This window comes from Homalodisca vitripennis, chromosome 3, assembly GCF_021130785.1.
Source record: "Homalodisca vitripennis isolate AUS2020 chromosome 3, UT_GWSS_2.1, whole genome shotgun sequence".
Lineage (NCBI taxonomy): Eukaryota > Metazoa > Arthropoda > Insecta > Hemiptera > Cicadellidae > Homalodisca > Homalodisca vitripennis.
The window spans coordinates 92,390,342-92,417,488 of NC_060209.1; the positions used below are offsets into that span (position 1 = coordinate 92,390,342).

At 32.8% G+C, this 27,147-nt stretch overlaps 1 protein-coding gene across 1 annotated transcript in view; it reads left to right on the forward strand.

Moving 5' to 3' along the window:
• Nucleotides 1-2,688: 2,688 nt before the first annotated feature.
• The window catches only part of LOC124357182 (tetratricopeptide repeat protein 27), a 51,971-nt gene continuing 27,512 nt past the window's right edge, over nucleotides 2,689-27,147 (forward strand). Inside the window, exons 1-9 of the mRNA XM_046808702.1 lie at nucleotides 2,689-3,057; nucleotides 7,539-7,707; nucleotides 8,963-9,052; nucleotides 14,320-14,500; nucleotides 15,638-15,899; nucleotides 16,977-17,107; nucleotides 20,941-21,053; nucleotides 24,169-24,235; nucleotides 25,177-25,290. Coding sequence (XP_046664658.1) covers nucleotides 2,994-3,057; nucleotides 7,539-7,707; nucleotides 8,963-9,052; nucleotides 14,320-14,500; nucleotides 15,638-15,899; nucleotides 16,977-17,107; nucleotides 20,941-21,053; nucleotides 24,169-24,235; nucleotides 25,177-25,290 — 1,191 coding nt within the window. The 5' untranslated portion in view covers nucleotides 2,689-2,993. The remainder of the gene's footprint in view (nucleotides 3,058-7,538; nucleotides 7,708-8,962; nucleotides 9,053-14,319; nucleotides 14,501-15,637; nucleotides 15,900-16,976; nucleotides 17,108-20,940; nucleotides 21,054-24,168; nucleotides 24,236-25,176; nucleotides 25,291-27,147) is intronic.

The following is a 27,147-nucleotide window of genomic DNA, read 5'->3' on the forward strand; positions in this document are numbered from 1 at the left end:
TTTCTTTTAAAATATCCCATGTTTTTAGGATTGTTTTGGTGTTCCTCAAATACTTTAGTATAATTATCATTCTTTAACTTTCGAGTGTCATAGTTTAGTTTGTCTCTATAATAACTAAAAACGATCTGAAAATAATATTATTTTGTTTTTTTTACTTCTCTAATGGACTATCTCTAATTGTATGCGCTTACAGTGATAGAATCGCTTATCCAAGGCTTCAGCTTAACAATTCGTTTTTCTAGCTGGTAATACTATTTTACAGTTAGTAATTATATTACTTAACAGTTTAAGAAATATATCAAAATCACTCGAAGCATCAGTCCGTAGAAAACTTCATCCCAATCTGTTATATCTAGAATCTCGTTAAGCCTGGTAAAGTTAATACGGTAGGGCTTATGATTAGCATCAACTTGACCTTACTAGATGACCCTCCCACAATCTTGACTGACAAAGCTGTAAATCAATGGTCGATGATGTCACAATCGATAATCGAAGCTTTTAAAAATAACACAATACGTATTTGTAATTTTAGCAAGAATGTGGTCAATACATGTTTGAGATGCCTCAGTCTTATGAATAGGAACATTAATTAAAGATTGTAATCCAAAGGAAGATAATAATAATTTGTCCTCGTCAATTAATTTATTATCTATCGTCTGATGGATTAATATTTATATCTCCTAGGATAAGCAGATTATCCACTTTTTAATTAAATTCCAGTGAAACATGTCCTGGAACTAAAACGAACACTATATTTTTACGATTTTCAACTCATAAACTTTGCTTATAATTAATTGCTTTTTACTTTTACCTCTGCTATAATTGGATATTGCTGTAACAGCAGCTTGAGAGTCCAAACATAAAACTATGTTATCATATGGAGTATTATTGGGAAATTGTACTGTTTTATATATTATTAATTCGGCACTACAACTAGACATATATTTAATGTAAGAGAATATAACGCAGTGGTATTGGGCTGAGGATTCAGAAAGGCAGCGCGACATCCATCTCAGTTTGAACCCCTTAGTATAAATATAACCTAAATAAGAGTGCGACATTTGTTCTAAGCACAATTGTTTAAGTTTCTTTAATCTTACTCTTTTTTTGTTACTTCTAAATTTGTTAATCTGGTATCGCCTTCTACCATATTTTCTTCAATAAATAAGGGTAATAAAAAATTCCAGGCAATTTAAAATCCTTTCATTTCCATGATGTTAGGCATCATTTCAATTACAACACTGTATGAACAATGGAACCGTAACACTTTCTCTTGCTAGTAAACACTATTTTGACTTAACATATTTAAGTAACACTTATGCTGGATTTTAAGTTAAATACTGGATGACTTATTTTCTAAGAGTATCTTATAAAATGAGTTATGTGTAAAAATACATGAGTAAAGTCGAGGGCGATGACGGTCGAGCATGGCCAGTAGCAAGACTATAATACGGTGCGGAATCCTGATACTATGACGCCACAAGACCCGTCAGACCGCCCACTTCATTCAATCGGAAAGAGCGTGCACTCGGCCTCATAACTGTTAATATTTTATAGTTTTATTGTCATTGCCTGTTATATTTTATCTTGGTTCCCACTCTTTGCTTCAGTTAAAATTTTAAGTTCACTTATATCAGTGCACACACTGTAAAGTCCAAGTAAGTACTATTCGAGGTCTGTGTTAAGAATTATAACCTAACATCAGAATATGAATATTTATTTTAAAAATTTATTTAACCTACTCGTACTTCTTACTTTTTGTCTTAGTTATTGAGAGTGAATTCACTTCACTTATTTGCATTTCTAAAAATTTTGGAAAAATGCTTACCTTTATTTTAAGGAAACTTTCTCTGCTTTTCATCCACTCAGTCGACAAGTCTAGCAAACCCAGTGGTAAACTCTTAATAATTAATTTTTCTTACCACTGTGGGAGCATACTTTCCGTAAGACATCCACTTTCATATTTATTTCAGACAACCGTATGCCTCTTGCACTTCTCATCTCAGTGGTGCATACGCGAAAGTTTCTTAGTTGTTCTTGCAAATTATACGATAAATATTTTACGAACACTCATATATAGTAGGCTAACCGCACACGCACAATCACGGACACGAACCACGAGGTGTCGTGCGGGACATACATAGAATAGTGTCTTGATTCTATATATGTTTCATTTATTGACTTGTATGTTTTGCTATCTGTTTTAACTTTTTTTTAAAGAGAAGCCGATCCCTTTTATGCCTTATTCTGCCCGTCTTCATGGACCACTGGCCTGTGCGAGGATCTTATAAAACAGAATAAGGGGGAGAGTCGATACAGTACAACGTAACGATGGTACTGATAAAAAGTGCAAGAGTCACAGACAGGATTCGAACCTGAGTTATCTCTAACTCAGACTCAAAGCCCAACGTCTTAGACCGTCCGTCTATCAACACTCCTATAAAACTTATCTGACTTCTGCGTTTTTATACACTTGATGATGGGACTTTCGTACCAACACATGTGGTGAGAAATTTACCAACTCGAATTTTTAAACTTCACGAGGTAAAGTACCATATTATAATTTTCTAGAAAATAATGGAGGGATGAGTCTTAAAAGACAATTGACGTCATTTAGTTTCTCCATTTGCTCCTGAAATGTCTTCCATGTGCACCACTCCGCATAGCAGAATATAATCTAGCAATATTGTTTACGTCTGTCGTCTGTCTTTCACCATTACTGAACTGTTTCCTCTAGGTTATAGTTTCTCGTCGTCAGTGGTTGTGTTTATTTGAATGTGTTTATTATCAACGCAAGGAAAAAGTTATATAAACTATCAAATAAAAAAAAATCATACGTAAGTTGTGATTTATCCAACAGTAATATATTGATGCTGTGGTTCTACTACAAACAACTTTAATTCAATTAATGTGGTAGAGTAGTATGAATAGTAGAGGTTAACCAACTTTGAAAAGCACATGATTTATCTGCATTATAGCTGAAATAGACTACCATGCAGTCTTGGCCAGAATTAGACATGTGTTTGATCACATATCCCTGCAATACAAACTTTGAAGGTAAATATTTTCTGTATTAGTTAACCTAATTGTCAATTTTAAGTTTCCTAAATTATTAAGGGAGACCTTAATAAGTGCCTGCACTCATTATTCGATTGTTATTATCAAACTTTTCGATATATTATACAAATCCAATATTATATATGAATTGTATGAAACAATTATTATAAATACATTAACAACAAGAATAATACATTACAATTTTTAATAATATAAATATAATAATAACATTACAAAACAGCAGATCCAACTATGGCCTACACCTACACATTAGAAATATGTTTCAATATTTATGGAATACGTGAATAGCAGTGAGCAACTGCTTTTGTGAAGGCAGTAGCCAAACCCACGTGTATATCTAGACATTTATCACATAATTTCCTCATATTTATTGTCGTTTTCAAATTCTCAACAAATTAGTTATGTCTTGCTGTGAATTGTTTACATGACAAATGACTGTAACTAATAAGTAGGAATCATATGTTTCGTTAACCCTTTTAACCCCGACGTCCGTACTATACGTAAAAATGGCGTCAACTCCCGACGTCCATATAGTGCGGACGTGCACTTTTTATTACTTTACTGGCCACCTATTTCACCAAATGCTTTGAAATTTCACAGACTTATGCACAAAGATATTTTGCATCGAAATATATTAGTTTGTAATGGTTTGACTTCGTATTTTGTCAGTCTGTGACTGAGCAATTACAGTTCGTCTCGACTGACTGCTCACGCTTGTTGCAGACAGCTGTATATCACGTGGTTGTGAATATTCCGTTTTCTTCACAGTTTTAGGTTAAAGCAGTGTAAAGTACGGCAGTTAAAGTTTAGTTTATTATTTGTTTGATTTCAAAATGAGTAAAAGACATGTTCAAAGTCTCCCGCAAGTGAAAATACACTAATTAGTAACCTAGTTGCAAATGCTGTGGATATGATTAATGACAACGATTTGAGTGATAGATATCTTGAAAACATATTGTTTTGTCTTGAAAATATTGTTTTAAAACTTTTTTTTAAATTTAGATTATGAACAGTTTTAGTTATTTTGTCAGAAATAACTTTGGTTTTATGTTTATTTTAAGTACTGTGAATTTCAAAGGTCTTGTTACATTGCCTTGCCCAGAAATGGCAAAAAGAAAAATTTACACGGCTTTACAAAAAATGATGTTACTCCACTTGTAAATAAGGTAGGCCTATAATTTTTGTTTCCTTTTATTAAGGATTAAATATACCATAAAGTAAATGGGTATTTTTGTGTCAAATATTTTTTTATCTATACTTATGGTTTCCATGATCAAACTTGAAATGTTTTCATTTTTATTTATTTTTATATATGTATATGTATGTAAAAAAAATTACTTTCAAAATAATAATTTTATTTGTATATTTCTGTTAGCTACATGTATAAAGAAGTAAAACAAAAAAATAATTACCTAAATATCTTAAAAAATAACTGAGTTATGAATTTTTTACAAAACCCTTACATTTTGTCTGAAAATGGCTTGGGATTTCTGGCACATCACTTGATTTAATGGCCGGGGTTAAAAGGGTTAAATAAAATGTAATATCAAATTATTCATTTGAATAAAAACAATCAAACCATTAGATGAAAACAACTGAACAACGAGTGTACTGTAGGTTGTTTATTAAAGTTTACCCGCCACATAGGCGTACATGAAGTTTGAAACAAACTTAAAATCCAAAACAATCATTGATGATTTACAAATTTGCATAAAAATAACACTGGAAAATAAAAATAACAAAACGAAAATAAAAATCGAGGCTAAACATGAATACATGAAAAACATGATATACACTACAAAAATTTAACAAATAAAAATTAGGCTGTTGAATACTAATAGCTCTCTGTTTAATTACAGGCTTTTTAAATCTGGATGAGTCGCATTATATGAAATTGATACAAACAGGACAATTAATGCAACAAATTTTAATTCATCATGAATAAAACCTTCTCCTCAGCTGTAATTTCTCTTGTCTGTCCTAGATGATGATTATGCATTTAAATTAGCACATGGGTTTTTTATGAGTTTTATCATAAATCACTTAAACACAATAAAGGCCTGTCGCATTGAACACCTACTCGAAAAGTAAAAATACCGATCCAAATGGTATGAGAAATATTTATGTTATTTAACAAATTAACTTACCATGGCGCCATCACTGAAGCTGTAAACCCAAGCGCTATTCTCGAAATGGTCTCCGACACAATGAGAACGGAGTTCGTATTCAATAAGCCATTCTCTGTTGACTTCTACTCCAGAGATGAGTGGAAATCGCAAGATAACATCCCAACAATAAGAAAGAGCTTTGTCTGGTACACGGATGGCTCGCTTATTAAGGGTAGAACTGGATATGGAGTGTTTAGTCAATCCCCTAGAACTGCCCTTAGCGGCAGTTTGAGTCGGAACTGCTCCATATTTCAAGCCGAAATCTATGGTATCCTAGCCTGTGCCAACCTAGGCCTCACCAGAAGGTACCAGGAAATGAACATCTGTATAATGTCAGACAGTCAGGCAGCTCTTAAAGCTCTTGACTCCAACAGCATTTCATCCAAGCTTGTGTGGGAGTGCTTTAACACTCTCTGCAAGCTTGGATCACGCAACTGTGTGCGTCTTGGTTGGGTACCGGGCCACACAGGCATAGGTGGCAACGAATGCGCCGACAGGCTTGCCAAAAGCGGAGCAAGCATGCCATACACCGGTCCAGAACCGAGTTGTGGTATAAGCAAGTCAGCCGCTTATCAAAGTATAAACAAATGGTCCAGGAAGACACACCGCTTGCGGTGGCAGAGTCACCAAGGACAAGCACTCGGCAAAAGACTGCTTGCCGATTCTAGCTCCGGATTCACCAGATGGCTGATGGGGCTGGGGAGGGATCGGGTTAAGCAAGTGATTGCCTTGATCACTGGACACGGCCACTTCAGGAAACACCTAAACACTCTAGGTTTACGAAATGAGGACTCGGAGTGTAGACTCTGCAATAAGTCTGAAGAGACTGCAAAACACATAATACTGGACTGTGAGAGACTGGGAGCAAGGAGAAGGGCTCTTTTCGGTGATAAACAACCAGGCGACGAACCAGATGCTAGTATCGGGGAAAAGCTTCTTAGCCTAATTAAGGGCACGAAGATAGGCTTACCCCTCTAACATCAAAGGGGCACACAATAAGCTCAGGTTGACGTGTGAGGATCTAGGAATCCACCCCAATATCCCAAAGGAAAAAAAAAAAAAAAAAAAAAAAAAAAAAAAAAAAAAATAATATCACAACTATCAAATAGCATTTTGCCCTCACAGTCCTAAGTTTTGTCAAAAACAAACAACTATCAAATACTTAATAATAATAAAATAAAAATGTAAAATATGCATTTACAGTATATCTTTGATGTTCCATTAAAAGATCTACTTAAATATTTAATTTTATATATCAAGATGGTTGGAGAAAAAATGAGCTTTCAGCGAGTAAATATGTTATATAACAATTTTAATAATTGGTATATAACATTTTAAATAAGTTAGCATTAGTTTTTGTGAAAAAAAGTTTTATTCCTAACATATACATTGATATATGACCAAACATGTGAGTCTTTAGTTGGGACAGTAAATTACTATTATTGGATCCTAATAAAAGTTGTGAAAAACAAATTTGGAAATGTGTATTGACAAGCACTTGAAAACAGGTGCCAGGGTACATAATAATAATAATAATAATAATAATAGATACTGTTTATGTAATGTTGTAAGGAGAACAAAATGCTTTTTATTTTTGAATACTTTTCTTTACTGGTCATATAATCTGTAGCAACTCATATTTGAAATAGCTCATAAGTGATTTGCGTTATTAACAAACCACAAAACAAAGACACTTAAAATTATACATAATTGTATGTTACTGTTAACAGGTTAACTGATGTGTTTTAAAAATACTTTATTCAACAGTCTAACTTTTATTTTAAGTTTTATTGCTTTAGTATAGTTTTTAACTAAAGTAACTCTCCCAACTTAAAATCTCTCTCTCTTTAAATTTGTTATTGTCTTACTGTCTTTGAGGACTATTCAATGAGTAATGGTTACTAAGACTTTTGAAAGATAGACCACCTAATAAATCTTGAGAAAACTTTTTGAATGATCAGGTTTTTAGTACCTGATACCACTGTAGATGGTGTATTAAATGATGATCTTTATCATGTACTATGACCTATATGAATGATGACATCACTCCAAGTTGCTTGAGAGATTTCTTTGTTGTCCAATGGTTTCAACTAGACCTATCTTTAAAAGTTCCAATGAAAATGAGATGTATTGGACAACTCTTCCTATATTTCAATGATTTATTCAAATGGAGATTAAATGTAAGAACTACTATCTTGAAGCCCCAACTTGGTTTTAAAAATAAGATAGCCATTATCATTTAATTATTATTGAAACTATGTATAATTCATGTGTCATATTTAACTTTTCCAGGCATTTCCAGTGAAATAATATCAAATTTGCTTCATGGAAACTTCATAGCAAACCTCAATGGATCTCTGTGTCAAGATATTTTGTCATCCACTAAACTGAAAAATTCTTTTGAAGAAGACCTAAAAGGAAATATTCAAGAATATCTCAATTCTCAAGGAGACAAGACTAAGTGAGTAAAACTATCTATTTCTTAATAGGAATTGTACTTCTTGCTGAATATATAAGAAACAAATTAAGTTTTTCATCAACTCTGTTGTCAATATGGTTATTCTTAACAATTTTGTAATAATATTGTTTTAAGAAGTCATGAAGATAAAACATAATTAGAAATCAATTATGTTTGCATAAGGAACAAGGAAATATTATATTGTTGTTTATGTAGTGAAGACTTAAATCTTTTCATTTACAATGTTTTTAGTACTAAAAATACATAGTGGTATTTAAAGACATGTAATAAAGTTATTAAGCATTAAATAGTTTGTATTTTTCACTGAAAGTTTAGTAAGATTTTAATACTATCATGTAATGTTGATTTTTATTTGATTTGTAATAAATTTTTCGATATTTAAAAACTTTAGTTGTTAAGGATGTCTGTTCAATTTCCTCATTTTCACGAACATCACCCTTATTGACAAAGTAATTGCTGAGGTAAAAGCCTCACTTCATCAAGCCTAGTTAGATGAAAACTGCTGTTATAATCATTGTTTGGAAAATGCTGGTGTTCCAAGCCACGATAATTCTTGAGACAACTTACACCAATAATGCAGAAAGGGGAGAAAGATCCCTGTCACCCATAACTAATACAGTTACAGCAGAAGTAGACTAATTCTAGTTCATGACAAGTATTTGTAACTTGTAGTTTGGTCTGTGGATTATTGAATTTATAGTATTGAATAGTAGATTTTGCGACCTTCTCCTATGACTACATATAGTTCTTTGATTATGGTTATTAATTAAGAAGCATACTTCTAAACGGACATATTATCATTTTATTCGTTAAAAGAAAACCAACGGAATAATGAGAAAACAGTAGTAATGAAAAAATATAGAATCTTATTTTCTAGTAAGACCAAAAGCTTAATAAAATAGTTCCGATTTCCACCAATAGATGACATCTATACAAAAATGTGGCCTTTATTTAAAAAAACTGCCAGCGTAATGAGTTTGCTGACCGAGACAATCACCAAAAATAAAGGGCTAAAGCAACTTTCATTAAATCATTCCTTTATATCACTTAAAGTATCATAGTTATTAATATTTATACATTTTTGGTTTATTTGTACTTATAGATTTTTTATTTAAGACGTTAATCACAGAAGAAAATTACTGAACTACATTATACCTCTAATCCTAGACATGGTGATACATTTAAAGTAAAATTGTAAGTGGTTAGTTTGAAAATAAATGTTTTAAATTTGTTACAGACATTACGAAGTGCTTTGTCTTGGAGTTTCAAGTTTACAGTTATTTGTGCAAGTGAATTGGACGGGCCCTCCAGATTGTATAAAATACAAGTGAGTATGTTTAGTTAGTTCTCATTTTTGTCCTTGTACAGCAGAGAGAACTAGGGGAAACAGATACTCAACTAAGAGGATCTAATGACTGGTTTACCTATTAGCCAGGTAGGTAACATGTTTCTGTAATCTATTTACAGTTACATTTAGTTTGCACATGAAATACAGGTAAGTTTTGAGTGAAACGATTAACCATCATCGCCAGGACCGATTGTGACAGCTGGATGAATAGATTGATTAGTAATAATCATTGTAGTACTTTTACAACATTAACCTTAACTTTTTAGTTTGAAGATAGATTTTACACTCAATTTGGGAAAAATAAATTAAACTTGTGTACTTATTCTTCTTGAATTTGATATCTGTAGTAATGGGCATTGGTTATTCGAGACGGTTTTTGATTATGCCCTTGTCCATGGGATGTTCACAGTAAACAGTTCAAATATGTTTATTTAGTAACAGTTTTTTTATTTGATACATGATCCCATGTACCTGACACAGGACGTGTGGGATTCTGAAAAAACAAGCATCTTTAATACACTTTTTTTCATACGGCTACTATACAGTGCAATACTCCCAGGAAAAGTCTACTCTAGAATGAAATTACTTTTTATAACTAATAATCATAGGCGTAGCGTGAACCTAATAATTTGGGGGGGGGCACGGGGTCTCCGGGGGGGGGGGGGTGGGTCCCGTGGAAACTTTTTTGAAAACTACCACTTAAGAACTAAAGTAAAGTATATGTGTATTTTTGTTAAACATTGGTTTTTAAATCAATTTTTACTATATTGATGGATTGTAAAAAGACTCAATTTCAAATTATACAAGTTTATTCTATTCAAGACATAACTGCTGCAAGGACATTTATAACACAAAAACAAATTTGTGTACAAGACAAAGTTTTAAGGTGAACAGAACTACAGTAAATGGTTTTCAACGAACCAATTTTCGTTACTTCTAATGAAGCATTAGCCTCCTATCGGCTAGATTTGAAAATCTGTCAACTAACAGATCTAGTTTTTTATCTTTCATGTATTCAGATGTCAATTCTTGCTCAATAGACATCAGGGCAAGCCCACTTAAGCGGTCTTCTGTCATGGTGCTTCGAAGAAATGTCTTTAGCCTTCGTAGTGTAGAAAACGATCTTTCTGCGCTTGCTGTTGTGATAGGCCACGAAAGTGATATTTCTAGTAGCTGCCAAACATCTGGTGCACTGGCTTGAAGATCATTCTCAATAAAAAAATCAGCCAACTCTTGGAACGTTTATTCTTGTGGTTGCTTTGTCTGTTTTGACAAAATTGTATAACAGTGAAAAAACTTAAGATGTACAGAGAAACTTAAAGACAAGTTATAAAAACTTTTGGATTGCCATAACAGCGTTGTTGTCAATTTCGGTCCAATTAAATAGTAAACTGGGCAATGCAGTTGATTTTATCATAATCGTTCTTGGAAAAACGAGATTGCAGGTTTACAATTACTGTGTCTAAAGCAGCAAAGTAAATGCCAGTCTTGAACATCTGTTCAGGTTCAGGTTCAGGTGATTGATGAAATGCAGCATCTGAAGAGCTAACTACTAGCTTCAAGTTTTTTCGGAATCTTCCGTTTGCGTGGTAGTGAAGGCCTTTCAACTGACAAACCTTTCATAACCATATTTGTTACACTGTTCTTCTGACTCATTCCACATCTGAATAAAGCCATCATCATTTCTGTCCAGTTTTAAACAGTCAATGACTGATTTCAACTTTTGCAAAAACCTTAGAAATGTCAAGAGATTTCACTCTGCAGTTCTTTGGAGAGTATATCAGTCTGACTCAAAACGCTGTGCAATAGTTTTAAACTGAATACAAATTCAAATGTGCTGATTTGTTTGGCTAGACCATCAGCTTCGGCTGCAATTTTACGATTTGATACATCGTTTGCAATAACTTCCAAAGTTTCGTACACTTCAGGGAGCTGCTCTAGAATTACATGGATTGCTTTGTGTCGAACTGTCCATCTAGTTCGAGACAAGCTCACCAGTCTTTTCATTTTTGTTTCTCCGCTTTGCTTACATATTGATTCAAATATTGAAAAACCTGTTAGCTGATGCATTAATTAAGTTATACAGGTGATTTACTATGGATAAGCAATTCCGAAGCTGTCTTATTTCTTCACAAAATCTCTGAACAGCCAGATCAAGCAAGTGGGCATGGCAGTGTGTGTACAAAGCTTTAGGCTCTTCTTCTTGGAACCTTGAGGCAACACCTTTGAATTTGCCGCTCATGTTACTAGCTCCATCATATGCCTGGCCGTGCATTTTATTTAAGCTTATACCCAACTGCTGCAGATACTGTTTAATAGTGTGATGTAAATTTTCACCAGTAGTGTCTGACACATCAACGAAGCCCAAAAACCTTTCATTGATTTTAATGTGTCCATCTATTTTAGTAATGTATCGAATGCAAATGCTAAGCTGTTCACGGGTTGAAATATCCGTAGTTTCATCACAAATAATTGAGTAGGCCAAAGCCTCACTCACCTCTTGGACAATTTGTTGAAGCATTTCACTTTTTATGCAATCTATTATCTCATTTTTGTACCTGGGCACTTTTGTATGAATGGACTGGGGATTTCATTAATGTTTTGGATTCCTTCCTCCATTTGAGTAGATCTCAGTTGTAGCAGTTCTATAAAGTTCCCCCTGTTAAATGAAGCAGTACTCTCATCATGTCCTCTTAAGGCAAGATTCTGTTTTCCAAGGATAGGATGTTTATGAATTTTAAATACCCTCCTATTCATCTCAACCATTTTAGTATGTGCCCGAGGACAACGAATCTGCTACCGTGCTTCCTGCTTTTCTATACTCATTGAGAAACTGTTTAGATTTTTGATGCATTTCACTATTCTCATGGTTTCCTGAATTTTTCCAAAGCTTTCTTCCAATTGTTCAATGCCCAGTTTAGTGAATGACTCCTCCCCGCGACCAGACTTATGTTGACAAAATAGTCGGCATGGGTAACAAAATGCAGCGTCTTTAATGGGGCTATATTCGACCCAATTAAATTCACTGTACCAGGATTCTTTGAACTGCCTCGATTTGGATTGAATCTTGCTTACCTTAAAACAATCAACAGGCTGAAATGCTCCTTTTGCAATATCTGCACTTTGTACTCCCAATGAAGGATCTCTACTTTCGCCCTGGAATGTAGCATCACGATCTGGGCGTAAACAAGATGGCGATTCATCACCAACGCTACCTCCAGTGCTACTTCCCGCTAAATGTCTATCTTCATTTACACTTTCACTTGAATTTCCCAAGTTTTTTAAAGAATGTTAGTACAGAGGACTGTTTCTTAGACATGATAACAAACGAACATCCGCAAAAATTACACAAACAATAGCAGCTCAGCTAGTAACAATAAGCTTATTGAACGAATAAAACGTGGCGACCACCTACACAACACAACACACACGCGCACTGAGCTGGTATGATATCCCTCCGCCAGGCGTCGTCAATGCTCGGAGGCCCTCGGCCGGCGTCGGCTGGGCTCGGGTGCATTCGATCGGCTGCTCCAGCTCGGGCGGCAACCGGCCAGAGTTGGGCTCACCGGCACTTGTAAATTTAGTTGTAACACGCGCATACTTTACACACACAGAATCAAATTTAGATGCATACAGAAAAATAGACTAACGGGGGATCTATATTTAGTTTATTCATTCGTAACTTTTAGTGTATACATATAACGTAATTTAAAGATAATTTATATTATTTTTTTCTTTTTTTGCATAATGTTGGGGGGGGGGCACGTGCCTCCCCGTGCCCCCCCGGCCCGACGCCACTGCTAATAATGATAACTAATAATGAGTGTACACCCGTATGTTTAAGTTATTGCTTAATAAATAAAATAAATAAATAAATAACAACAAACAATAACCATCAAAAAACATCTAAATGCATAACAACAATGAAGATCAATAATAATAATGACAATGAACAACAACAATAACTAACAGTAAACATCTAAATTCATAACAGCAATAAATATCAACAATAATAACAAATAATAAACTTCTAAATTCAATAACAGGATTATAAAACTTTAAACAAAAAAATTCAGTAACAGAACTCAATAAATATAATTAAATGTATAAAATTGTTCAACTGCAGAACAGTGATATATAAATGGAGTTATGTTTTCTTGAAGAAAGAGGCAATGTCACTTTTGAGTTCACAAATAGGGTGTATTGGGGAATTGTCTATAAGCAATTGTGCTTTCTGTAGTAACCCTTTTTCAACCCAATGTGCTCTAACATGAGGCACAAATTAATTGTAAAACCAGTAAGAAATTTTTATCTATTTAGGTTTTGTACAGAGATAGCATTCAAGTTTAAATTTGTAAATAATCATATCTCCTATCACAAGCAGGGATACGCTGGTGGTATTTACTCAAATCACTGAGCTGAGTAATCTTTTGGACTTTGAAGCCTGAGGCTGTTTTTTCAGAAAGGTCCTGAGTGGTAAAGTTTTCAAGTTCACTAAGTTTTAATCTTCATGTCATCTGTGTCTGTAAAAATATAAATTTTAGTCTGTATGCATTGAGACAGATGTCAAAAATGTGTAGTAAAATAACCTTGAGAATTATTTATTTCTACTTAATTCACTCACATATAACTTAAGGACTTGTTGTCTATGGTGCCACATCGCACAGTTTGTTAAATGAAATACTTGTTTTATAAAAAAACTAATCACAATAATTATACTCAATTTACATTGATTATATTCTGTAAAGGGCCATTTTTCAGAATTGGAGATCCTAACTGTTTTTGGTCAATGTATATATGAAATAGTGCTTTATATAAAACAAATCAGCAGCCAACTATCTACTCTTGGCTCAACCCATCATTGTAACACTAGAAGCCGTGATAAACATGCATTTCCCTGTCACAGGTTAGAGCTGTTTGTAGGGAAGCCATTATGAAGGTGTATGAACATGCAACTGATGGTTACTGCACATTCTGCCAGTGTTATTGAATAAGAATGTTATCTATACTTGTGATTGTTTATGTTTAATATTTTATTATGTATTTATTGGATTAAGTGACAATTCTATACAAACATGATGTAGTGTCTACAGGTAGCAATCACACAGAATAAAATATAAAATGCTAATTCGAACAAAAATATGTACCTATTGGTAGTTTATTTCACACTATTCTATTCAATTTTTAATCACAGGATTTACTCATATAATTCAACTAATGTAATCTTTATGTCATATTTTTTTCAGTCCTCCCCTTCAATTCTTGAGGAAGTCTCTAGTCAATGGAGATGATTGTTCAGAGAGTGAATGGATGGACAAACTATCTACAGAACTTGTGTTAGATGGAGAGGCCATTTCACCAAACATCCAGAACTTGGAACTGTTACTTGTGGCTCGAGCTGTCTTAAATGCTTCCTTTGAGGAAATTGTAAGTTTTGATATGATTGCTTTATAAAATATAATTATTACTGTAATGTGATTTACCTAAAAGGATAACAGGATTTGAACATTTGCATTGTTATACATTACAGGAATAGAACACTGTGATTAAAGGTTTGGATCTATCCTCTTCTTTAGGAGTAAAAAACAAAATATATCATTTATAAGCACAAATCAATATATTGTGGTTGACTAATCAAAGTCAAAATATTTTGACAACAGAACAAATTGTGCACCAAAGAAATTCAAGCATGTAACTGAGATTCATAGCTGTGAAAAGTAACACAAACAATAAGTTTTCACAACAACTACATGCACACTACACCAACATGCTATATACACAGTTATTGACGTGCTTTGATGTATATAGCACATTTAGTGTAGTGCACCTATATTGTGAAGCCTTATCATTTGTTTTACATGTTTTGTTAAGACCACATTATGACTGACAATGATTGACAATTTTGCATATTAAGATGTTCTGTAGAATCATGAAAAAAGCTTGTAAGACAATCATTACATAATTTAAGATTGTGAAGAAAACGTGCCCTTTATATTTGAAATGGTGATTTATTAATTAAGCTGGTTGTTTAATTGAATAAATACTTTCTAAACTCTATTTAAAAAAATTAATATATTTTATTGATGGCAATCTGGGTATTTAACACTCAGGCAATGATGCATAACGGAATGTTTGTGTCCAACTTAGGGGAGTGGTAGCATCCATGAAGTGCATTCCGTGATAAAAAGTCTTATTTTAACTACTTTCAGACCAGAGGCCCAATAATAGAGGTAGACCAGTCCATATGGGAAAAGTGTGCTGACTTAGTGTCAGCCAAGTTATTATAGTGTTGATAGCCCAGTCTATATTGTGGTCCGCTGTGCCGTCCCCTGTACCCTGTACTTCCTTGTCCCCACCTTCCCCCACACCACTTTGCTTTTTCCAACCCATCTTCACTCCGCAGCTTGTTTACAGAATAGATCCGTTAGAGTAAATAATTGTTGGACTGTTCTCGCTGGTCTCAAATTTTAACATACAATTATCAGTCTATTATTGGTCTCTGTTTTGAACACTCCATTTAATATGAGAAGACCTCCAGTATTATAAAGTTGAATGTGTGTGTAGGTGAGTGCAAAATGGTGGCGTCTGCGATGTTTGATGATACACCAGCAGGTGTTGGAGGAACGGTCTCCCATCATCTACAGCCAGTTAAAGGACTTGCTACAACAGCTGAGTGAGTGTGAGAGCGTGGTCACATCGTCTGCCCTCTCAGCCCAGTTACAACTGGAAGCAGCCAGTCTTTGGTTCCACTACAGTCATGTCAGCAACGCAGGCGAAGCAGTAAAGGCAGCTCACAAGCAACTCGGATTGAGTGTTAGTCTTGTTGGTGAGTACATTGTAGTCACTGGAGATCCCAAATGTAGAAAAAACAAAACACAATTCACAGTTTAAAATACACAACATAAACCAATCTTACTTGTTTACGTTTGCGGTAACCACTCAACATTATTCTTTGTAAAATTGTATGGAAAGCTCATATGTTTGAACTGACAGGCTATAACATCTGGACTTTCTATGTGTTCTGGCAAAGCGTACTATTAGATTAATTATATCTACAGGATCAACACTAAAGCCTTCTTAACACTTTAGTAGTGAAACTAAATATACTCATTTATATTTCAACACACAAGATAGGTATGGTAAGCAGGGTTAATTCAATCCAGCTCAGTCCAGTGTCTGAAATCTGACACTTTCACAGTCTCGACTGCTGGAATCCTGGAGCATTGCTACAAAAATAGCATTGTGTTTTTAGAAATTTTATTTAGATTTAATGAAAATAGTTTTTGTGTGTTATTGATTTGATCTTTACGCTTAGAAGAAACATCAATCTTTCTTATGGCCAATGTGTTCATAAAAATTGTTACAATAAACTACCATTGTTTCTATTAAGATTGGTTCCTTAAAATTGGAATTTTCAGAATCAAGGCATGCGGGATACGTTATAAAGATTTTAATAAGCATTGTAACATTCACTGATTATACTTATTAATATCATATAATGTAAAAGATTGGTGAGAGTTGAAAACTGGGAATGTTTGGGTAGGAGGTGGTTTTAATTACAACAAAATCATATGTCATGTTGTTTGCGGTATTGTTGGAAGTACTGTATGTAGTTTGTGGTTTGGTTGGTCTTTCAGTTACAATCTGAATTGTCAGGTATGTATGGTATCATTGGAAAGATCTCTATCACCATTGTAATTTTCACTGTTTAGTTTCCTTTGGATAACACAAATGGTTCAAGACATGCAAGGCTTGATAATTGAGAAGGGATTAAAAAATGAAATGATAATGCACTAATATTATTAGGCAGGTAATTGATAAAATTAGTAAATATCAAATCAACAATAAATCAAATTCTACATAAGATAAAGTTTTATATAGTGGTTTTGTATTTGGTGATTAGGTGCTCTGGGAAAGAGAACAAAGTTCCAGGAGAAAGAAGTTGCTCAGCTGACACTTTGTGTGGACGTAGATAGAGACAGCAATGGTGCTGCAGACACAGCTTTACCTCCAGATGCTTCTTGTCTTCCAAAGGTATTTTATTTTAGATGCAAATAAATAATAGTATAAACAAATTTTGTTGTTGTTTTCTACCAATCTTTATAAGCCATTGGTTTAGAAAAGAGTCAGATTAAATCAAAGCGTAGGGAAGAGGAATGTGTAGGCCAGGTAACAACTCACTGGGGAGGTACAACAGAAAAAGTACATCCCCTTGCTCATTTTTTGGACTAATCTCAGCTTTTCTCTGCTGTAACACTAAAAACTATAAAGGTCATTACATAAACGCTGGTAGATATGATTGTTTTGAAATGGTACATTTCAGGTATTGAGACTTCTCAGTCTGGCTGTCATCCGAGCAGTAAAGAGGTTTCACTTATTACTCTGTGTGCCCAGCACTCTGCACGACTGTGCGTGCTTTACTGTTGAGCATGTGTATGACTTTTTACTTTGTAAAGTAAAGATTACAAAAGCTAAATGATTTCAAATCAAAAGATTTTGTTTTAAAAAAGTCACACTTAATTTTATAAAAAATGTCAAAATCATATAAAAATGAACTAGCTAATTTCTATGATTTAGTCGTTACTGGGCGATCCTTTTCATTTTTACATGCAAATATTATAAGTATGAGGACAAACTTTAATAATTTTATTGCTGATACTTAGTAAAATCTGCATTAACGGAGATGAGTTACGTTTATACATGAAATGAAATGAAATGAAATGAAATATGCCTTTATTCAAGAGGCGGAGTTAGGGCTATTTAGTCCTCTCTACCACTCAACCTCACATAATATACAGATATATATATACATATTTACATTTAATGACCTTAAAACTATAACAAATTCCATTTTAAATTAAAATTTAACCAAATATATACTACTATGTAATAATTAAAAATCAAATTTATCAGCTGAATATGTAGAAAATTTTCAAACAAAGATAAATTAAAACTTAAATTAACAATTTACTTTTTAAATACATGCTACCTGGCTATCGTATATTTGCTAACTTTAGTAATAACTGTAGGGCTCTTGGTGTCTCATGCTATGTTAGAGAAAATTTAAATGTATCTCAAATTCAATCAGAAATTGGAACAGCTGATACTTTATTGTTAAACATTAAATTTGATCGCATTTATTTTTAAATTTTTTTGTATTTACAGATTGCACAGTTACTCTGAGACTAGTTTTATAACAGAACTTGAAGCTCAATTACAACATATAAAAAATCACATTCTATTGATAGGAGATATAAATATTAATCTCAGTGCATATAAAATTTGTCAAGTGTTCAAAATTATGTTAGTGTATTAAATAATAATGGGCTGATTTCTCTAGATAGTTTGGGCTGACGACCCTTTGAGAATCACACAAACTTCCTAATAAAATGTGGATCATACTTTTGTTAGGCATAGTAAATTAAGTTTATTTAAAAGTGCAACTTTTCATATAGGGGCTTGCTGATCACTGCTTACAATACAATTAGGCTTACAATATGATTTCAAATCTAAGTACAATAATGTTAGAAATGCAGTTTGTAAAATATTGCCGAATAGAATTACTTTTGATCTTAATTTTTATTGCACACTAAGCTCAAGGATGCTGATTGGAATGTATGTTTAGGATCAAGTAATGTTAATTTTTGTTATACAGTTCCATGACTTACTTTTAGCGAATATCAATAGTTGTAAGTTTGCCTCCAGGCAACAAATTACTTAGTAAAGCCAAGTTAACTTAATTAGTCCTTTGAAAAACCCAAATATTGCAGAAGAGTTCAAACACGGAAATAATTGTAAACATTATTTAAGAAATGTCCTTATGACACAGCTTTCAAACGTTATTGTGACTTATTTTGTAGTAAATAAAATAGTGACATTGATGAAGCAAAACTAATAGCTTTTTTTGCTATTAATATAAGGAATTGTAACAGTGGTGATTCAAAGCGATCAGGATTAGGTTCCAGGATCAACAAAACCATTGAAAAAACTGAACTACATAGCTTGAGATTATCAGTGAATAATCAAGTAGTGAAGACAATTAACTCCTATCTTATCTTGGTTCAAGGTCCAATTAGTCCAAACTCTGTCACACTGCTGTATCTACCTATTGCATAAGGACAGCAAGGACCTCAGTCTTTATTTATTACTTCCACTTATATAAATGAAGTTTTATGTACAATTAAAAACTTAAAAAATAAAAAATCTAGTGGTTTCGATAACATATCTATTGACTTAGTTAAAAAAGTAGCTGAAATAATTTCTCCTGTGTTGGTTCATATAATAAATCTTAGTTATCAAAATGGGGGTTTTCCTCAAAAATTAAAAATAATGTAGTTCCAATTTAAAAAAAATCCTCAATAAAAATTGATAATAATGTAAGACGGATTAGTTTTTGTCTATTTTTTCTAAAATTTTTGAGAAACTAATGTGTAATAGGCTAGTATATTTTTTGAACAGTATAAGTTTTTCAGTAAAAATCAGTTTGGTTTTAGAAAGGGTCTGAGTACTGTTGATGCTTTAATAGCAGTGACTGAAAGTGTATTCACAATAGTTTCTACACTAAGAAGTCAACAGGGCTCTTTATTCATTTTAAAACCGATTTTGACTTGGTTGACCATAAAATTGTACTATCAAAATTAGAAACAGTGGGGGTTAAGGGCACTGCTTTGAAATGGTTTGATAGCTTTTTAAGAAATATATCCCAAAAATTAAGGATTTGTGATTATTTAATTCCATTTCTTTGTGTAAAAGCAGGAGTACCTCAAGGCTCTGTATTATTAGCAACATTATTTTTAATTTTTATAAATGATTACTTGCACTGCCATTTGATAGTTAGTCAAGCACCTTTGCTGATAATATAGCATTTTTCTTTTACTCAGAATAAAATGTACTTAATATGTGGGATTACATTAACAATGGCATACAGATTCTAAGTGATTGGTGTTTTTCAAACAGAATGAAAGTAAAGGTTAGTAAAACCAAATTAATCAGTTTTAGTTTAGTAAACAGATTTAATTTTCCTGCTGATTTGATTTATGACATCCTATTATGTTCAAGGTTACATTGTAAGTGTGAAAAAATAGATACAGGTGACAATTTTAGATATCTATGAATCAGTTTGGATCAAAATTTAAATTGGAGTATTCATTTCAATGTTGCACAAAAATCTTAAATTTTCAATTAAAACTTTAACTTTTTAAGGAACTTTAATGATCACTATTAACAGAAACACTTTATTTTACTCTAATTGATTCTAGATTGCAGTATGACATTAGCGGCTGGGGTGGAGCATATAAAACTTATATTACAAAACTAAGAGTTTCTAAAAAAACATTCTATTGGATTATTCCTTAATAGATAGAAAACTGAAAGTTCTTTCCCGTTATTTTGCCATCTTGGAATTCTACCTGTACAACATTTATTCGTATATAAATTTTGAATTTATTTTATATTAGGAGTGGATATACTGCTATAAAAGACCTATTTTACAAAACTAGAACTTGTTATCATAGAGTATTTAGAATACCTAAAGTGAATAATTACAGATTTATAAACAGTCATATCAATACACGGGGCTAAGTTTTTTCAATTTACTACTATACAACATAAGAATATGTTATAATTTAAATGTATTTTTAAAGAATTTAACAATTTGGTTGCGCTCTGTGCCAAATCTTTCTTTGGAAGTCATGGCCTAGTCATGGAATAATTAAAACTATTTTATTTTGAGTAAATTTATATTTGTAAGTGGAAGATGAAGTGGAGCTGAACTCAACGTTCTCAAGACATTTAAATTAAAATAACAAACAAAGAAATTATTTAAATCTGAACCTTTAATTATGTTAAAGTGTTTCCATTTTGTGTAGGATGTCAGACTCGAAGATGATGTAAGGCTGAATCAGATTGCCTTCTCGGACTCGGACATCAGCAATTTTCCTATGTTAACACCTGCAGAGCAAGCTGCCATCTTAGCCGCATGGTATGTATAATTTGAGACTATCTAAATGTAGTAAACTTATCTTAAAACTCTTATCAATTGTTTGTTAAGGTATTTATTTTTCCAATAATTGAAGTTAGTATGTTAAATTTATTTACACTTTTAGCAGTATATTAACTGTAAGGTAACATATGTTTTAGAAATAAACTACAAAATGCAATTACATTTTAACCTTTGCTACTAACATTTTTTTACGTGTCTGTTCCCTTACTTCGTATTTATTTTGGCATATTTATAGTGAGTAACAGCTGTCTAGGAAATAATTAGTTATGTGCATAATTACATTTATATTTAATGTTTACATTACATTTTTAATACCTATTTATTCTTCCAAGATATACTCACACTAAAAAGTTTATTTTACCATGGTATGATATCTCTCTAAACGTTCTGTTGGATGGTTACCAGGATTTTTGAGCATGTTTTGCAGTAGTACAAGGTTTCCCTTCTTCCTCCTTGTACCTTCCTATTGTTACAAACAGTGCGGTCTTTATTTTTCTTTGTAGGATGAGCTGCAAGGAAATGAGGTTGTTTGTTTAGTCTTTTTCTTTTTCAACTGTGATGAAGGACTCCGCTTCAAACTCATGGTGTTGCAGACATTCCCAACAAGTTCAGTGATTAGAACCTCTCTAAATTTTAAGTGTTGGATTGTTTTCTGCCCATGGTTTTGTATGTTCGTGTTGAACAAAAGAAAACTGTTAACCACTGCCACTAGCCAAAAAATAGTTTTCTCTACCATTTTAGAGATTTGAAGGAGAACTTATATGAAACTTTATAATAGTTGGCTAAGTCTACGCCACCCATATATTTGTTGTACCTGACAAATTACCGATGGCTTTTGTATATAATGTACTTGATTATCTTTCTCCCTTGAAGTAACTTCAGTCTCACTGTTGTAGCGATTACTCAACATTACAACATCATGCTTATCTCGCCAAACCAAAACCAAAGTTTTATTTTCGTGGCGATAAGCCTTAGTTTCATGCTTTTTTAATTTTAGTTTGCTATATTTTATGCTTTCAAGCAAGCCTATTCTGTTATTCTTACAGTTCCAGTTAAATGAATATTCATCTTTTTCAATTCATCTGCAATTTGTAGACTGGTATAGTAACGGTTTGTGAGTATGTGGAAGCCAGAACCTACATTATCGCATGATATTAATTTATTAGCCAAATGCAACGCAATTCTTGAAGCGAATGGTAGATCTGGATGGCACTAAAGATTCGGTTATAGATTAACCGGTTCAAAACTTTGTACATAACCTGTTCTTGGATACCTGTTGTTGTGATTACTTAGGCCAAACACTTTCAGACACCATTTCATATGTTTTTGTGGATTGTAACATTTCAATTTCATTCTACCTTTGAAGGCAACAGTGCTTTCAACCACATTGCATTAATAAAGTGGAATAAAATATTCTGCAAAGCGAGCTTGGAAATATGCTACAATGTTTTTAGTTTGTCTCCCCTGAATTTAGTATCCATTAGTATTTGGTTTTGGAGGTGATATATGAAAGTAACAAAAGATTTGTAAAAATCTGTCTTGCGAAGATACATTTACAAAAAATGGTGGGTGAAATACCCATTCAGGCAAAAAGAAATCTTGTATATATGGCTTTGAATTCGGTTCCATGTTTAGAATAACATTAAGAAAGTTTTATTTGCTCTAAGGAAACATTTTTTCAAGTTTACCAGATAGATCCAGGCCTTAGTGGCATCTATGCTTGTTTATTTTCTCTTCTTCATAAAGATTAGTTTCTGCAACAATTCAATTTAGTATTGAATCAGTAAAAATGAAATGAAGTTTGATATACTCACAGGTTTATTTCAATCAAGTTATTTATACCCACCTACTAAAGTATGTGGAAAATGTGGAAAAACATGTCCTTCATAAACAGTCCAACAGTTGTTAAATCCATCAGTACTATCATTATTTGAGAGTAGGCTTAGGCCTTCTTCACTCTCACTACCTGACAAATTTTCCAATGTTGGAAGGACGATTTCACCATAAATATGTTCATTTTCTTCATTACTCGATTCTTCATCGTTCTCCAACTCGGCAGTAACCAGGGATTCAGAAAGAAACAAAGTACCCGGTAACAACATTTTCAGATGACAAAAACACCAAATGAGGTTAATATATTGACTAATAAAAACAAAAACAACAGCAGATGACAACTGTTGTTCATCTGTTAGTATTAGTTCCTAAGATTGCTTTGCAATCCCAGCACCAACCAATTAGAGACATCGCAGACTGGCTGATATAGAAGAAAATTGATGTCAAGGCAATATCAGATGATGTCCGACATACGAGTGGAACAGCAAAATTACAATGTCGGGTGAGGTCCCTTATGAGTTGTAAGGGTTAAATTAAATTTTTAATTGTACATGACAGTCATAAAGTTTGTACATAAATAACCACAAAGGAATGCATCATCTTATAAAAACATAAAGATTATTAAATAGTTATCTAAAACACATATATTACTTTACGTATAATACATATCCTGATGTATTGGATACATTTCAGCAGTACTACAATGGCTTAGCTCAGGAATACATTTTTAATAATTTTATAAAGATGTTCAGTAATGTATGGATGAGTATTGTAATGAAGGAAGCAATTACTATGTTTCAACACCATTCACTTTTGTTTGACCTTCATTGAATTGATTCATCCTACTTTCTAAACTGTTCCATTACTTACTTATCACATCAACCTAAATTTCACATATTGGATAATCTGATCTCATGTCTCTTACTTTCTAAAACCTGGCCTCTTATCTCATTTCATTGTTCAAAGATCAGCTAGTGAAAGAAACAATAAATGCAACCTGCTGGCACTGTGCCTTTAATTGTGTCACTGAAAAGCCAAAGAAACAAGTAATGCAGTATGCACACACCTGGTGTAAATTATCAAGCAAACGTGACACTGCAGCAAAATAGTACTTCATCCCATTTATTTCTAAAATTATTATTTTTTAATTATGACTAAAATTATTTTTACAATCCCTTGTAGTACAATATTGTGGATGAGGTAGTTTGTTACTTATTTTGTACATACAATAATGATTTAATAAATTTGTGGTGTGTTTCAGTATGCACAAGCAGAAAAGTCAACCTAAAGACAACCTTCATTTAGAGGAGATTTATCCGTACTTGACAGTAGGTATCTTTTCTCGTATTACCAGTTTATGTTTTAAATTAAAGAAATAGTTAATTATTGTAAATTGTTCTGATTTTAAGAGAGCCATAATAGTGTCATTGCAAGAGTAAATCATTCCTTGATATACATAAAACTTATCTCACAATGTCAGTAATGGAGTTCAGGGGATCACTTGATTTAATCCTGTAGAGATAAAAAAATGGAAGTACAGAAAATACAATTCTATACTGGCTTTGGGCAAGATGCAGCAAGTTATGCAGCCACTCCTCTTGCAGTCTCCTTGAAATTTCTGGGATCACCTTTGTGTGTACAGAAAATCCTTCATAAGAGATGGATGTCAATGTTTGGGATGTCTCATGACATGCTGGGGTTGTTGCAAATGGAAGGGTGGTTGATTGTAGAGTGGCCTAGTCTTTGATATTTTAGAATTATATATATATAGCATATTTATTTTCTGGTACCTCAGTTCGGCCTACAAATGTGGGAATACAGTCCGGAGAGTGTCAGTAAACTACATACACCTACACACCTTTAAAGTGTGGAACATATAAATAAATGAGTGTTAATTTTTATATTACAATTATTAAAACAATAATTTTTGAGAATCTGAGCAAATAATGCAGCATATTGCTTTGTATGTCCACTGTAGAATCACCACAAGAGTATTTACTCATATTGTTTGGTCAAATACGTCAACAATTAAAAAGAAAGATTCTAACTCTTTGAACTAGGTTTTCCTGATTCTCTCTGTCGTCAATGTATAATTATATCAGATCTAATTATACCTACTAATTATTTTTTAGGTTTGTCTAATTCTGTCTGGAAAACAATTAAAAATTATGTAAGATCTAGATTGTTAAAGAAAAATGTATTTTTAAACTAGATTGATTGAATCCTATGTGTTAATGCACTGTTACCATTTAGATGTTGATTGTTTCAGTGTCTTACAGCCCAGCCCAGAGTGTGGGCCATACAGATGTCAGCTCTGTTGCAACGCTCCAAGCTGGACTCGGAACACAGGAGGACTGTGGAGCGGGGGCTGATGCAGTTTCAGGTTAGTGTTGTGCCTTTCATTGGTATTAGGTTTGTATTAAAATAAATTGCCATGTAACTGAGAGTCATGAAAGAAATTTAAGGATGTTTTTTATAACATCTAGTTAGTTTTATTGTTTAACACCTTTATTACTGGTCTATACTGAGTGAGATAGATTATTTCACTGTGATTGTGTGCTGTAAGGTGTCTGTCGCAGTCAGGTTGACATTTTCTCATAAACTCAAGGTTGGGTCAGTAGTGTGCGAATAACCAACATTTCATATTGAATTTGTATAGTGGACTGCTAAAAAAACAAGGAGTGAATTAAATTTAAATTTAAAATCATTACATGGTAGAGTTATAAGTAAAGGCAAATATATTTCTATGCAAAACTGTATCCAATTCAAAGTGGATCTATTAATTATAAAGAACATTAAGACAATAAATACCTTACTTAAGTTTTTGGAAAATTCTGAAAGGAAATTGGTAAGACTAACCTTGTGAATCACTGGAGGATATACACATAACTAGTTACAATATATACTGATATACCACACACAATGATATATCTACACTGATGGTTTCTGTAATAGAAAGTCAATACAAGATAATAAAGTTTTGGATAATTACCATTCTCATAGCTTATACATATAAAGGAACATGTTTGAAGGATTGGAATCTATACTCTTCTTCAGGTTGCAAAACCCTTAAGTTATCAGTCTTTAACATTCTCTAGTGTATGCAAAATGTGTTGTGCAGTGATATTAATTTTTTTGCTTCTTCTGACCGCTCTCAACTTTCAGGAATGTGCTTGATATTTGTTTGTAGAACTTGTTCTGTTGTTAAGTTTAACTTTAGTTAGTTCACCACCATATTTTGATCTGTTTTCAATTTTATGTGCATCTTTAATCTTATGATTTTAGGGTTTTTGATAACTGAATAAGGTACATTTCATTTCCCCAACATGTAGTATTCTACTGTTATACCATACAGTACAACCTTATTATCTCAATGTTATCTAGTAACCAAAAACGAGCATTACCGATAAATTAACAAAACCTGCTCTGTTTCATTTGTGTTAAAAATTAAACGTTTTAAACAATGGATTACAAAATTACACGCCCAAGTCAGTAACTCTTAGCTCGCTAACTTGACCAGTGTCAAATTGTGTGAACTACCCGGTTAAGAATTGGAGATAATATTATAATTTAATAACAACTTGATTTTCATACTAATTCTAAATTTAAATATTCAATTAAAGTACACTTGTATCTATCTCGTATAAAGATTTGGTTTTAATCGGATTAGAAGCTTCTGAATTTTATATTTTCAAGGTTGCAGTTTGGTTGATAAGCCTCAAAACGGATGTTTTTGCTTTATCAATATAAAACTGGAATTTACTTTTAGTAAACAGTTTTATATGTAGAAACGCAGAAAGAACTAAATTTTGATATAACTTCGCTATAGTAGCCTATCAGGTAGTTTGTGGTACTTTCAAACATGGATATCTATACTTTTTGATCTGAGAGTAGACCAAAATTTAGCTCTTTTCTTGATGTGTGATTTAAACATAATTATTTTATAATGTTATAATTAAATTTAGTTTATTTATATATATACTTCATATAAACTGTATTTGTTTCAGAATATTTTAATTATCCCTGTATAAAAATCCTGCTAATTGGTGATAGAGTGGTTTTACTGTAAAATATACGCTCTGACCTGATCCTTGATCTCCTTTTATTAGTTCCGAAGTACTACAAAATAACGATTCTGGAACCCAATATTTAAAAATTTTCTCGGGGGAACCCAAACCTCCCTTATGATATCGGGCTTTCCATGTTCCCGACTCCCCGGTATTCCGGACACCCCCCAGAA